General features: G+C 42.4%; 1 protein-coding gene across 1 annotated transcript; it reads right to left on the bottom strand.

Annotated features, from left to right (window-relative positions):
• Positions 1-3,248: 3,248 nt before the first annotated feature.
• Positions 3,249-4,190, bottom strand: LOC144273889 (olfactory receptor 5G3-like). The gene has a single exon (XM_077832604.1). The coding sequence runs from the start codon at positions 4,188-4,190 to the stop codon at positions 3,249-3,251; it is 942 nt and encodes a 313-aa protein (XP_077688730.1).
• Positions 4,191-14,625: the final 10,435 nt, after the last annotated feature.

The raw sequence follows: 14,625 nt of genomic DNA, 5'->3' as shown, positions 1-14,625 counted from the left end.
CCTCTAATTTAAACCAATGTAAAACAAAAGTCATTCAGCAGAGGTAAAAATTCAAGTCCATGTTAACCTCATCTAGGTTAGAAATGCCAAGCATTTCTATCACTTATGTATATCATGGGATTGCCGAAGTTTTGATGTATCTTAAAATGTCATTCAGTGGGATCGTAAACTCATTTCTTATGGAATAGTAATTTTCTGTGAAATTTTTAGCATACCTGTGTGTGCTATAAAATAATAAATAATGCTACTCACAATAAAATAACTCTTTAAAACCTTAATTGTTCTTGCAATCTGGAGATATTCTGTGAATACACATAACATAATGTTTACACATAAAGCCACCTTGGATTTTAAAGGCACCTATGGGAGTTAGAAGCCCAATTCTGAGAGATTTTCCATGGCAATTGGGCATCTAATTCCCTTTGGTTTCTTTGAACATCTCAGACATAAAGAATCATGAATTTCTGAATGTCTTCTCAAAGAAGATGGCATGGTTATTAATGAGTATGACTGAATGCTTAACTGGTACCATTCTTTTTATTAATTAGCTGGTTAGTGACTGTATATACTTGAATTCTCATAACTAGTCTACAGATAGACACTCCTATCCAGTCTAAGGGTATATAGTGATGAACAAACTAATATTGAGGAACAGGTCAGACTCCACCAAAAGTCATCAACGCTCCACCTATTGGCTTCACAGAGGTCCTAGGCCTGGAGCCGGAGCCATGGTTTTGACCTGTGTCCACTAGAAAATGGGTCAAAGCTACCAAATTGCCATCCCTTTTTACCAGCATTTAGACAGTAGCAAAATCACCTGGATTCATATCAGTGAAAAGCCCAGCTGACTGTTCTGAGCCCCTTGCAACATCCAGGGAATTTGGGATTTAAATAACTGAGGTATAAACACAACACAAGAATTCCTCGCTGGACTCTAAACTGTGTCTTCACTAATATATCCCACTGGTGATGGAGGGTTTGCAGTTAGGACCTTTGGGCATTAATTTACAGCAACATAGATTGTGTCATGTCCTCTGAAATATTGCTAGTAAGTTGCAATGATTTTTCAATACTATGGGCCAAATTGTTCCCTGGTGTAACTCCTCCCATTTCACTGTGGCTACACCAGGGTGTATCTGAACCAGGGGTTTATCACTGAGATACTGGGCCGGGTTCTGATAATGGATACACGACTGGAGTAAGGGGAAATTGTTTGTAATTACACAAGTGTAACTGAAATGAGAATCTGGGCCATTGTACAAAAAAGTTCTCCTGCATCTCAAACTAATGTGTGATTAAAATACTATTTTCAAAAGGAGAACACAGAAGCATTGCTACCCGTTATGCTTCCATTGTAACCAATCTGAGATGCCCATGGTCAAGAGGCACAGTTACTACGCAGACTGTAAAAACACACACACAGCTGGGGAGCTTTAATAGTATTTATTTGCCTAAAGATGCAGATAGGAATGAGTGAAATTTTCAAAAGCCGCAGGGGGCAAGATACAAAATATGGACTTTGGCTCTTAACTACTGTAGGTGCCTAAATCACAGAATCAGGCCCAAGAGGGTTCTCTAAACCTCCACTCAACTGCTCCCAAACACTGTAGGCACCTAAACTCAACCAGCATCCTACTGTTTGCAGTCAAATTCCCGAGGGTGTCTCTGGGCATGCACACGGCAGCCTCAGACCAGACATCTGGATACATACATCCCAGAGTTCCCCCACCTAACTCACCCAAGGGGTCCCAGTTGGTAGGTGAGCTCATGCAAAAAGTTGGGGTGGAAGTAGGGACTCCCTTGTCACTTTTAGCCCAGTGGTTAGGGTGCTCAGCTGGGATGTCAGCGATCCCTGTTCAAGTTCCTCCTCTGTTGGAGGGAGAAGAAGGGGGATTTGAACAAGACTCTGCTACTTCTCAGGTGAGTCCCTCACCACTAGTCAATTGGATATTGCAGTGTGTGGGGTGCCCTCTATCACTCTGGTTGAAGCTGTTCTATGCTGGATAACTAATATTCCTAACTTCAGATATAACAATGACACATACGTAATAATTAGATAATCAGAATCAGTAAGTAATAACCTTTCCAATGATATCTCACAAGACCCATATTGCCTAAAACATGTCTTAGTTATACCAAATTCATATTATAACAATATCTCCATGAAGAATATGGGGTGTAGTGTCAAACACCCCATATGGCCCTGCATCAGGGGACAACAGGAGGGTGGGTTGGATGATCAGGAGAGCAATGGAAATCTAACCAGTTACAAGGAGAGCTGGAGAATGACGATATTTTTTGGTAAAAAAACAGGGCCCAAAAATTTGGAGGAAGAACGAAAATACCAGGGAGACTCAGTGCAATTTTATTTTTTAATTCATTTTTTTTTTGGTCAAGTTTTCATGGTAGATATTTTTATGTGTACAGCATATTTCTGTCTGGGATGAGGGAAGATTGTGTGACGATATCTAGGCTGAAATTAGCAAAGTTGCCTAGTGATTTTCAGTGCTCATTTCCTATTCATAGTAATTCATCCCTTTCTTTTTTATTTGCGTTGGGGAGGGAAATCGGGTCTCATGAGCTATGAAAATTTTGGCCATACATCTTATGTTTGCATTTCATATATCTGTATTGATATCCATATTTATATCACTATTGATATAGATATTTTAATGTTGCCTTGACCCTGCAAAGATGTATGAACAGACAGGAAATTTCACATGGCAGGACACGGAGACTCCCAGCCCTCCCCAGACTTTCATTTTTTGTTTACCCAGCTACAGATCTGCATAGAATACTGCCCAATCAAAGTTCTCCACTCACTGTGGAGGCAATATTTTTCACCTACTGTTCAGAGGCATAAATGAAAATGAAGGGTCCTAAAAAGTGGAGAATGACTTTCATTGGCTTCAGTGGGAGTGGAAGAGACCCAGAACCACCCAAAAGATGGTAAGCTCCTAGCAGAATTTGGACATAGTGTTCATGTATGGATGAATGCTTTACTGAAACGTGAGTTTGGAAAAAAAGCCCAATTTTTATAAAGAATGTTTCTTACAGTATGAAGTTTTGTATAAAGAAATGTCTATTAAATGTATGAAAGATGAATGCTCAAAAAGTAGCAGAGTAACAGGAAAAGAAAGAAAGAAAGAGGTAACCCTGCTATCAAGGACTCAAGTAAGAAACTATATCACCTCATCTCTATTTACTATATGCTAAAATTGATACTTTTACATTCTATGCCTGTTTCACTAAGATACTAGTTTAAGAATAGCTTTTCTTAGGGACTCTTTGACCTCCTTGTTTCTCAGGCTATAGATGACAGGGTTGATCATAGGAGTCAGAACTGTGTAGAAGACAGAGAATATTTTTTGTAGGACCTTGGGAGTGTTGGCTGTTGGAATTACATAGACAGTTAATACGGTCACATACAAAACTGCAAGCACAATGAGGTGAGAGGAACAGGTGGAAAATGCCTTTTGCCTCCTGATGCCAGAAGGGATTCTCAGGATGGTGGTGATGATACAAATGTAGGATGTCAGAGTCAGAAGAAAGGGCACAAATGTCCCTATGCCAGAGATAATAAATGTCAACAGTTCCAGAGTCTGGGTGTCAACACAGGACAGCTTTATCATAGGTGAAAAATCGCAAAAGAAATGGTCAATTTCTTTGGAATCACAGAACGTTAATTGGAAGAAGAAAATATTTACTGTGGTGCAGAGCAGTAAGCTACTTATCCAGGACCCTGCCACAAGCTGCCAACAAACCCTGCCATTCATCAGAGCAGCATAACGGAGTGGATTGCATATCGCTAAATACCGATCATAAGACATTGCCGTGAGCAGCAGATTTTCTGTACTTGTCAGGATACCAAGGAAATATAATTGCACAATGCAGCCCTTAACAGAAATGGTTCTGTCCCCAGTCAGGAGACTGGCCAGCAGCCTGGGCAGGATGGTGGAGGTGGAGCAGATCTCCAGGCAGGACAAGTTCCCCAGTAAAAAGTACATGGGGATGTGAAGTTGCTGATCAGCCACAACTAGTGCAACGAAGAGGATGTTTCCGGAGACAGTCACAATGTAGATCACTAGAAACACGAGGAAGAGAAGGGTCTGCAGTTCAGGAACATGCCCAAATCCTAAGAGGATGAATTCCACAATGGGCGTTTGATTTCTTACTTCTGCTTTCTCCATAATATGTACCTAGAAACAGAAGACCATTAAATATTGATCGAGTGCACGCAGTCAGGTTGTGCTGTCGGTTACACTGGCAGAAACCTGGAGTAGGTAACCTCGTAACACTGCATGTCTCCACTGGAAAGTGAAGTTGTCAAAAAACAGAGGGAAGACTCCTATCCTTAAGAGGTTCAGCTTCCAATATAGCTGAAATAAGAGCATGGAACCCTACTGAATTACGGAAACGTCCCATCTAACTCCCTTGGCTCTCTTCGACTTTAAATACTTTTCGGCTGGGATTTTGAAATATCTTTATCATATCAGTGTCACATCAAGAAATCTAGAAGACATAACAAAAGATCAATAGATTGGAAATGAAAGATATTTAGAGTTCAACCATGGGTACCTCTCCCCAGCAGCTGGGAAGTGTAATTCCCACCTTGGGTAGACGTATATGCACAAGCTTTGATCAAGCTAGCAGGATAAAACAAGCAGTGAGAACATGGCAGCACATGCAGCCCTTTGGGATGGCTACCAGTGTACGTAGCTGGGATCTCAGATGGGATTGGGCTCGGGCAGCTAGTCTGTGCTGCCAAGGCTACACTGCTATTTTCAGCTCAATAGCTCAATCAAAGATTGTGTGTGTGTAGGTCTACCAGAGCAGGGAATTACACTGCCTAGATGCAGTGTAGACATTCCCCATAAGACAGATACTGAAACACTAAGGAGGCTGTGGTCTGTATGAAGGTCTATCCAGCTGTTCTCTATCCCAGCAGATGCAAATTTTAATTTGCACCAGTTGATAGATGCAGCTGAGAAACAGACAAAGACACAAACAAACCCTAAACACAGACTGTGGGCCGTTTCCTGATCTCAGTTACACCAGGGTAAATTGCATCGGCTTCATGTGGATTTACACAAGTGCAACTGAGATCGGAATCCAACCCCCTATAAAGAAATGTAAATGCGGTAAAAATGAAAACTCATTAAGAGAGAAATAAGAGAGTCATTTTTATCCAGAAGGGAGAATGTGCCTGGAGAAAAATGAAAAATGGGAGAAAAAAGGAAGAGATACATAGACAGAATGAGACAAAAATACAGAGAGAGAAAGAGAGAGATTGTTTCTTTCTCCAGATTTTATGAACAATAATATACAGATCTGTTTAAAGAGAAGTAGCAGATCCTTGCTGTTAAAGAAAAGGTATCAGAGCCAATAAGTCTGAAATCTCTTCTTTGCTTTTCCTCTACACGCTTCTTGATATATCCTGCCATCTGATCTCTTCATCCACTGACTTATGATGCACCCATATGAACTATGCCTACATCAGGAGTGGCGATGGTACATTGACACTAGTGCAACATAAATGTCTGACAGAAAAATGGAAATCCAGAAAAACATACACACACAGAGAAGACAGACAATGTTTTTGTTTCATAATTTGACGAGCAATAAAATGTACACACAAGGAGTCAATAAATTAGATAAAGTCATGGAGGATAGGTCCATCAATGGCTGTTCGTCAGGATGGGCAGGGATGGTGTCCCTAGCCTTTGTTTGCCAGAAGCTGGGAATGGGTGACAGGGAATGGGTCACTTGTTCATTCCCTCTGGGACACCTGGCACTGGCCACTGTTGGAAGACAGAATACTGGGCTAGATGGACCTTTGCTCTGACCCAGTATGGCCGTTCTTATGTTTTTACTTTCTAAATCTGAGAGCCATTCATTTATCTTTCTTGGGCATGTTTTGCTTTAACCCTTCTACTTTTATTTACATTCCCCCTGGATTGAACAAGCAATCCTATTCTTTCTGACACGCTAGATGCCTGAGCAGGTATTTTTCTTTTCTAAATCAGGTACCTGAGCAGGTATTTTTCTTTTCTAAATTATTTCATTTTAACTGTGCTGCTTTATCTGTCACACGGATAGTCAATTGCCAGCTGCCCCCTAACCATAACCCTTCCTGCAGATTTTCTGAGATAAGTTTATAGTCTTTGCACTACATTTTCCAATATCTTCTACCCTTGATAGTCTTCCATTATCTCAGCAAACTGTGTTGGGGTTACTACTTGGATGTCTGGATCCTACAGTGCTCCTTGGTGTCTTTTGTTGTTATTCCCTGTCACAGAAATTGTGGTCTCCCCGGTTGGTAATTTTGCCTTCATGTGAGATGATGTAATCTTCCTTGATAGTTCTGCTAGTGGGAATCTGAAATTATTGCATAGAGAAAAGATAAAGTGTTCCCTCTAAGCTGCATGGCTGTGCAACTGAGCAGGAGTGAATCAAGTGACGTGCACTGATTAGCAGAGCCGCGCAGGGTGGCGTGTGTTCAGGTACCCTTCCCCCCACTGCTCTGCAGCTGCATTGCTCCTGCTCTCTGCCTTGGGGCCCCTTGCAAGCGGCTCCCGGGACCCTGCTGTTTGCTGTGCAAAGCACAGGGGGCAGGAGGGGCACTGATGTCAGGGTGTCCCCTCCCCCACTCCCCCCTGCCCACGTACCCCATCTCCGCAGAGCAGGAGCGGGGGACAGGGCTCAGGAGCAGAGAGCTTCTGAAAGCTGCTTCGGTCTCAGCTTTCTGGTGGGAGTGCCTTAAAAAGACAAAGCACGGTCTCTCCTACGCGTCCCCAGCAGCTGGCATACTCACACTCTGTCCCTGAGTCTCTCTCTCACTCAGACACACACACTGTCTCTAAGCTTTCGTGAGCTACAGCTCACTTCAAGCTTATGCTCAAATAAATGTGTTAGTCTCTAAGGTGCCACAAGTCCTCCTTTTCTTTTTGCAGATACAGACTAACACGGCTGCTTCTCTGAACACTCTCTCTGTGTCTCTCACACACACACATACATTCTGTCTCTGACACACGCACTCTCTCTCTCTCTCTCACACACACACACAGGCTTTGTGTCTCTCACACATACACACACTGTCTCTTTCACACTCACCTCCCAACACATACTTGTGTTGTTGTTGTTGTTGTTGTTTCCTGCAATGCACATGTATTCTCTGAAATTTCATTCTTTCCAAGTGCTGTTATTGCAGTTTTTGACTGGTCTATGCATTACATAATTTTATTTCTCTCTTATGCTTAAATTTAATTCTTTGACTAGTTAGTATTAAAATGCCTAACCTGTCCTGGATGGAGTAATTATCCCTATGGTAACTTTTCAAAAATATATATTATAGCTACGTTTTTTTTTTGTTTTTACTGGTGTCACACATCACCTCTATATTGGTGAGCATAACAAAATTCACTCTGCACATGGATAGAAAAAATTAAAGGGAACATTGATGTGAAGGAATATGCTGTGTATGTGGGATGGGAAAGGTGGAGATGGATTGCTCTACTGTAAAACATGAATATAGTCTGTGATAGTTTATTTTGAGAGTGGGCAGGGGAGACATGGATCCTAGCCCATGTCAGACATGAAGAAAATATCTGTTGCCTTTGCCCTGTAAGGGGCCTGGCACAAAACCCCTTGTACTGAATGACTGAGCGTCTTTCCCTTAACTACAAAGACTTTGGATCTGGCTCATGATTATAATATGAGATGCAAGATGTTGGCGCATGTGAGCCATAGTGAGATAAAGAATGGTTTGGCCCCTGTTTTGTATCTATTAACAGGATGACAACTCATACAGTAGGCGTCTGGTCGGTGATGGGAAGTTGACTCGTGGGGAAGTATTGATCTGATGACATGAACAAACCAGTCCAACAGATACCATTCTCTCTTTAATTATATTGCAACCAATATAATGTTGTTTAGTGTTGCTGAATGATATAGTAAATGGCTTCACTCACTTTGGTTTATTATAAAATATAGTCAAGAGACTAAATAACCAGTAATAACATGGTACAGGAAAAAGGGAATGGGTGACAGGGGATGGATCACTTGATGATTACCTCTTCCGTTCGTTCCCTCTGAAGCACCTGGCATTGGCCACTGTCAGAAGACAGGATACTGGGCTAAATGGACCTTTGGTCTGACCCAGTCTGGCCGTTCTCATGTTCTAAATCTGAGAGCCATCCATTACTCTTGCTTAGGCATGTTTTCCATTACCCATTTTTGATGGCTTCCCCACGGGGTGCTACTTGGAACTGTGGTTCCACTGAGCCCACCCAGTCTGGCTCCCTCTGACACCGACCAGTAGGAATTTGTAACCCAGTATGCCTCTCCCTCAATGTGGAGAGGAATATGCATACTTGTGCTAACCAACCTGAGATTTTTCCCAAGATATTTCACTTAAAGGCACACTGGTTTATGTTAAACAACAAACAAGTTTAACTACAAAACACAGATTTTGAGTGACAATAAGGGATAGGAAACAGATCAAAGCAGATTACCAGCAAACAAACAAAAACACAAACTAAGCATAACACACCGGTTAGATTGACTATGAATGAGCAGTTGCTCACCCTGACTGATGATACCGGCGGTCTTGCAGATTCTCAAGGCACAGGCTGCATTTGCTTTGCAGTTAGGGTTTCTCAGGTCTCATACACAGGCTAAAATCCCTTTAGCCTGCTTCAAGCACTTCCCCAGTTCAGAGTGTGTTCCTTAGGTCTTTCCAGGAGTCTTCTTGTGTGAGGAGTGAAGAAGAACCGTTGATATCGCTCCCTGCCTTTTATAGCCTTAGCATAGGGCGGCAACCCTTTCTTTCAAAACTTGGTGCCTGGATCAGTGTGTGAAAAAATAAAGACACCCCAAGATGGAGTCCAGAGTCATGTGGTCTGGTCACCTGCCCTTATAGAATCATAGCAACCATTACTTACAGGCTCTCTGGAGTGTTCTCAGGAAGGCTCACCAGGTGGGGTATAAGCTTCTCCTAAGGCCTATTGTTTTCCCTAATGGCTCATTATCCTGAATAGGCCCTCCCAGCCAGATATGGAGACTGAAAGCATCTTGCCTAGTGGGAGTTACCAAGGTGTAACTACATTTGAAATACAGGTACATAGTCCATATTCATAACTTCAGATACAAAAATGATACATGCCTAGAAATAGAATAATCATATTAATCAAATCACAACGTTTCCAATGACACCTTACATGACCCATCTTGCACAAAATGCGTCATAATTATGCTATAATCGTAACATAATAATATCGCTATGAAGAATATAGTGTGCAGTGTCACCGCATCACACTTCATTTACTTTCCCCCTGGACTGAACATGCAGTCACACTGTTTCTGACGTGGTGGATGCCTGAGTCGGCATTTCTCTTTTCTAAATCAAATTAGTTCATTTTAACTGTGCTGATTTACCTTTCACACTGATGATCTATTGCACCTTAACCCTAACCCTTTCTTCAGATTTCCTGAGATAAGTTTACAGTTTTTGCACTACATTTTCCAGTCTTATCTACTATTGATATTGTTACATTATCTCAGTAAACTGAGCTTTGGGTTCCTATCTGGGTGTCTGGGTCCTACAGCTCTTCTTGTTATAGTTTGTTGATATTCCCTTTCAGAGAAATTGTGGTCTCTCCTGGTTGATCATTTCTCCTTCATATGAGATGATGTAATCTCCCTTGATAGTTCTGCTGGTGGGAATTTGAAATTATTGTATACAGGAAAGTTAATATTTATTTTCAGAAAGGAAAAACAACAGTACAAGGACAGTCTTATTACTAAATTCAAAGGGGAAGTTATGGAAAACAACTGATACCACAGGGAAAATAACAGCGATAGGAGAACTGTTGAACCAAAAGACAAAGCAACAGAAAAAAGGGAATGTCTCATTTCAAAGGAAATTAATGCAGACAGAACTTCTGATCTCAATGGAAATCTCTGTTCTTCTGATGTATTAGATGAGTAGATCTGCTAGAATAATAGCAAAAAAAGGAACCAAAGTCAATTCTATTTTATAGTAACAATAAAATGAAATGCTCCCAAGTTAAAAAATTCTTGGATAAAGCTCCCAGGTCAGTCTGATCTCTGGACCTGGAACTCCAAATGCAGGCCTAGAAGACCCTAAACTTGCCACATGAGAAGTTCAAATCTCCTTGTTGACATTGGCTGTGATTTTTTTAGAAATCTAAGGGAGTTAGGCACCCAACTGCCTTTGAATATCAAAGGGAGTTCAGCAGCTAAGCTTTCTATGCTCCTTTGAAAATTCCCACTTAGACGCTTGATGACCTAATTTTCATTCATCCTTCTGGTCTTTGCTGAAAGAGCGAGGGGTTCCTTCTCCCACAGTGTGAGGGAATATGCTGTGTATGTGGGATGGGAAAGGTGGAGATGGATTGTTGTATTGTAAAACGTGAATGTAATCTGCGAGTGTTTATTTTGAGATAGGGCAGGGGAGACAAGAATCCTAGTCCATATCAGACATGCAGAAAATAACTGTTTCCCTAGTCCCGTACGGGTCCTGATACAAAACTCCTTGTAGTCAGTGACTGAGAATCTTTCACTTACCTACAAAAATTTTGGCTCTGGCTCATCATTCTAAGATGGAAGATTTTGTAGCATGTGAACTATAGTGAGATTGTCAGGGTTCCCTCCCCACTCTGAACTCTAGGGTACAGACATGGGGACCCACAAGAAAGACTCCCTAAGCTTATTTCTAGCAGCTTAGGTTAAAAACTCCCCAAGGCACAAGTTCTCCCTTGTACCTTGGATTAGGTAACGCTGCCACCACGAAGTAATTTAGACAAACTCAGGGAAAGGACCACTTGGAGTTCTTACTCCCTCCTAATATCCCCCCAAGACCCCCACACACACACCCTTTCCTGGGGAGGCTTGAGAATAAACAAGATGAGCACAGACCAACCTTGCGGTTTTTTAGGACACACAAAAAAACCCAATCAGATTCTAAAAGAAACAGAACTTTATTAGAAAGAAAAACGGTAAAAGAAGCACCTCTGTAAAATTAGAATGGAAGATAATCTTAAGGGCAATCAGATTCAAAAACACAGAGGATTTCCCTCTGGGCCAAACTTTAAAGTTACAAAAAGAAAACCAGGAATACACCTTCCTCTCAGCACAGAGAAAATCACAAGCCAAAACAAAAATAAGCCAACACATTCCCTTGCGAGTACTTACTAATTATAATGGAGCTGGATTTCTTGCTTCCTTGATCTGTGTCTGGCAAGCACACAGAACAGACAGACCAAAACCTCCCCCCCTCCCCCCCTCCCCCAGATTTGAAAGTATCTTGTCCCCTTATTGGTCCTTTTGGTCAGGTGCCAGCCAGGTTACCTGAGCTTCTTAACCCTTTACAGGTAAAAGGATTTTGTGCCTCTGGCCAGGAGGGATTTTATAGTACTGTATACAGGAAGGTTGTTACCCTTCCATTTATATTTATGACATGCCCCCCCAAATCACAGATAGTGTTGGACAGACGGTTCCACACTGGCTGTGATTTCTTCCTGGAGCTCTAGGAGAAAACAGAGTTAATAAGACACATGTACCTTTAGATATACTACTGACTATATAAAAACTAACAGTATTTTCCACATTTCAGGGATGATTTTAACCAGTTGATTCTGGGAACATTTCATGAGAAAGTGCATCAGCCACTTTGTTAGAAGCTCCTGAGATGTGTTGTATTTCAAAATCAAAATCTTGAGAGCTAAACTCCACCAAAGAAGTTTTTTGTTATTGTCCTTGACAGTGTGAAGCCACTTCAGCACAGCATGGTCGGTTTGCAGATGGAAACGCCACCCCAAACATATGGATGTAGCTTTTCCAGTGCGTACACAATGGCGTAGCATTCCTTTTCAATTTGGAATTCTTGGTCCAGTCCTTCTTGCATTAAAACTGCTCCCACACCACACTCGGACGCATCTGTGGTTACTAGGAACGGTTTGTCAAAGTCTTGGGGCCCTTAGCACAGGGTCAGACATGAGTGTCGCTTTAAGCTGGTTAAAGGCCTTTTGACACTCTTCACTCCACTGAACTGCATTTGGCTGTTTCTTTTTGGTTAGGTCTGTCAGTGGGGCGGCGATTTGGCTGTATTGCAGTACAAATCGCCTGTAATATCCGGCCAAGCCTAAGAAGGATTGGACCTGTTTTTTTTCACTTTGGGACAGCATCCACTTTGGCTTGTAGGGGATTGATAGTTGCTTGACCCACCTGGTCTCCAAAGTAAGTCACTCTGTTTAGGCCTATTTGACACTTTTTAGCCTTAACTGTTAGTCCTGCCTCCCTTATGCGCTCGAAGACTTTTTGTAGATGAATAGGTCGGAATTTGAACAAGAGGCTGAGAGGCAGCTGTCCAACACCACTTTCTACAAGCCATTACCCTCTGATCCCACTGAGGTTTACCAAAAGAAACTACACCATCTGCTCAAGAAACTCTATGAAAAAGCACAAGAACAAATCCTCACAGACACACCACTGGAACCCCGACCTGGGATATTCTATCTACTACCCAAGATCCATAAACCTGGAAATCCTGGGCGCCCCATCATCTCAGGCATTGGAACCCTGACAGCAGGATTGTCTGGCTATGTAGACTCCCTCCTCAGGCCTTGCACTCCCAGCTATCTTCAAGACAGCACTGACTTCCTGAGGAAACTACAATCCATCGGTGATCTTCCTGATAACACCATCCTGGCCACTATGGATGTAGAAGCCCTCTACACCAACATTCCACACAAAGATGGACTACAAGCCGTCAGGAACAGTATCCCCACGGCAAACCTGGTGGCTGAACTTTGTGACTTTGTCCTCACCCATAACTATTTCACATTTGGGGAAAATGTATACCTTCAAATCAGCGGCACTGCTAGGGGTACCCGCATGGCCCCACAGTATGCCAACATTTTTATGGCTGACTTAGAACAACGCTTCCTCAGCTCTTGTCCCTAATGCCCCTACTCTACTTGCACTACACTGATGACATCTTCGTCATCTGGACCCATGGAAAAGAAGCCCTTGAGGAATTCCACCATAATTTCAACAATTTCCATCCCACCATCAACCTCATCCTGGACGAGTCCACACAAAGGATCCACTTCCTGGACACTACGGTGCTAATAAGCGATGGTCACATAAACACCACCCTATACCGGAAACCTACTGACCACTATACTTACCTACATGCCTCCAGCTTTCATCCAGACCACACCACACAATCCATTCTCTACAGCCAAGCTCTATGATATAACCGCATTTGCTCCAACCCCTCAGACAGAGACAAACACCTACAAGATCTCTATCAAGCGTTCTTACAACTACAATACCCACCTGCTGAAATCAAGAAACAGACTGACAGAGCCAGAAGAGTACCCAGAAGTTACCTACTACAGGACAGGCCCAAGAAAGAAAATAACAGAACGCCACTATCCATCACCTTCAGCCCCCAACTAAAACCTCTCCAATGCATCATCAAGGATCTACAACCTGTCCTGAAGGATGACCCATCACTCTCACAGATCTTGGGAGACAGGCCAGTCCTTGCTTACAGACAGCCCCCCAACCTGAAGCAAATACTCACCAGCAATCACACAACAAAAACACTAACCCAGGAACCTATCCTTGCAACAAAACCTGTTGCCAACTGTGACCACATGTCTATTCAGGGGACACCATCATGGGGCCTAATCACATCAGCCACACTATCAGAGGCTCGTTCACCTGCGCATCTACCAATGTGAAATATGCCATGTGCCAGCAATGCCCCTCTGCCACGTACATTGGCCAAACTGGACAGTCTCTAAGTAAAAGAATAAATGGACACAAATCAGACGTCAAGAATTATAACATTCAAAAACCAGTCGGATAATACTTCAATCTCTTTGGGCACTTGATTACAGTCCTAAAAGTGGCAATTCTTCAACAAAAAAACTTCAAAAACAGACTCCAATGAGAGACTCCTGAATTGGAATTAATTTGCAAACTGGATACAATTAACTTAGGCTTGAATAGAGAGCGGGAGTGGATGTGTCATTACACAAAGTAAAACTATTTCCTCTCCTCCTGTTCTTGTAAACTGCTGGAAATGGCCCACCTTGATTATCACTACAAAAGGTTCCTTCCCCCCGCTCCCCTCCCCCACTCTCCTGCTGGTAATAGCTCACCTTTCCTGATCACTCTCATTATAGTGTGCATGGTAACACCGATTGTTTCATGTTCTCTGTGTATATAAAATCTCCCCACTATATTTTCCAATGTATGCATCCGATGAAGTGAGCTGTAGCTCACGAAAGCTTATGCTCTAATAAATTTGTTAGTCTCTAAGGTGCCACAAGTACTCCTTTTCTCTTAGGCTTTAGGTTTGAGGTGGGGGATGCTATGAGATAGTTAACAGCTCCCAGGAACTCTTGGACCATGAATGGCCCTTCCCATGACGCTTTCATCTTATAGGCCTGGAGTGCCTTCAAGACCATGACCTGGTCCCCTACTTTGAAGGAACGCTTTCTGGAATGTTTATCATAAAAGGCTTTTTGCTCTTCCTGAGCATTTTTAGGTTTTCTCTAGCAAGGGCTAAAGAGGTTGGGAGGGTGTTTT

Source organism: Eretmochelys imbricata, chromosome 13 (assembly GCF_965152235.1).
Source record: "Eretmochelys imbricata isolate rEreImb1 chromosome 13, rEreImb1.hap1, whole genome shotgun sequence".
Classification (NCBI taxonomy): Eukaryota; Metazoa; Chordata; order Testudines; family Cheloniidae; genus Eretmochelys; species Eretmochelys imbricata.
This window is presented reverse-complemented; position numbering and strand designations above follow the sequence as displayed.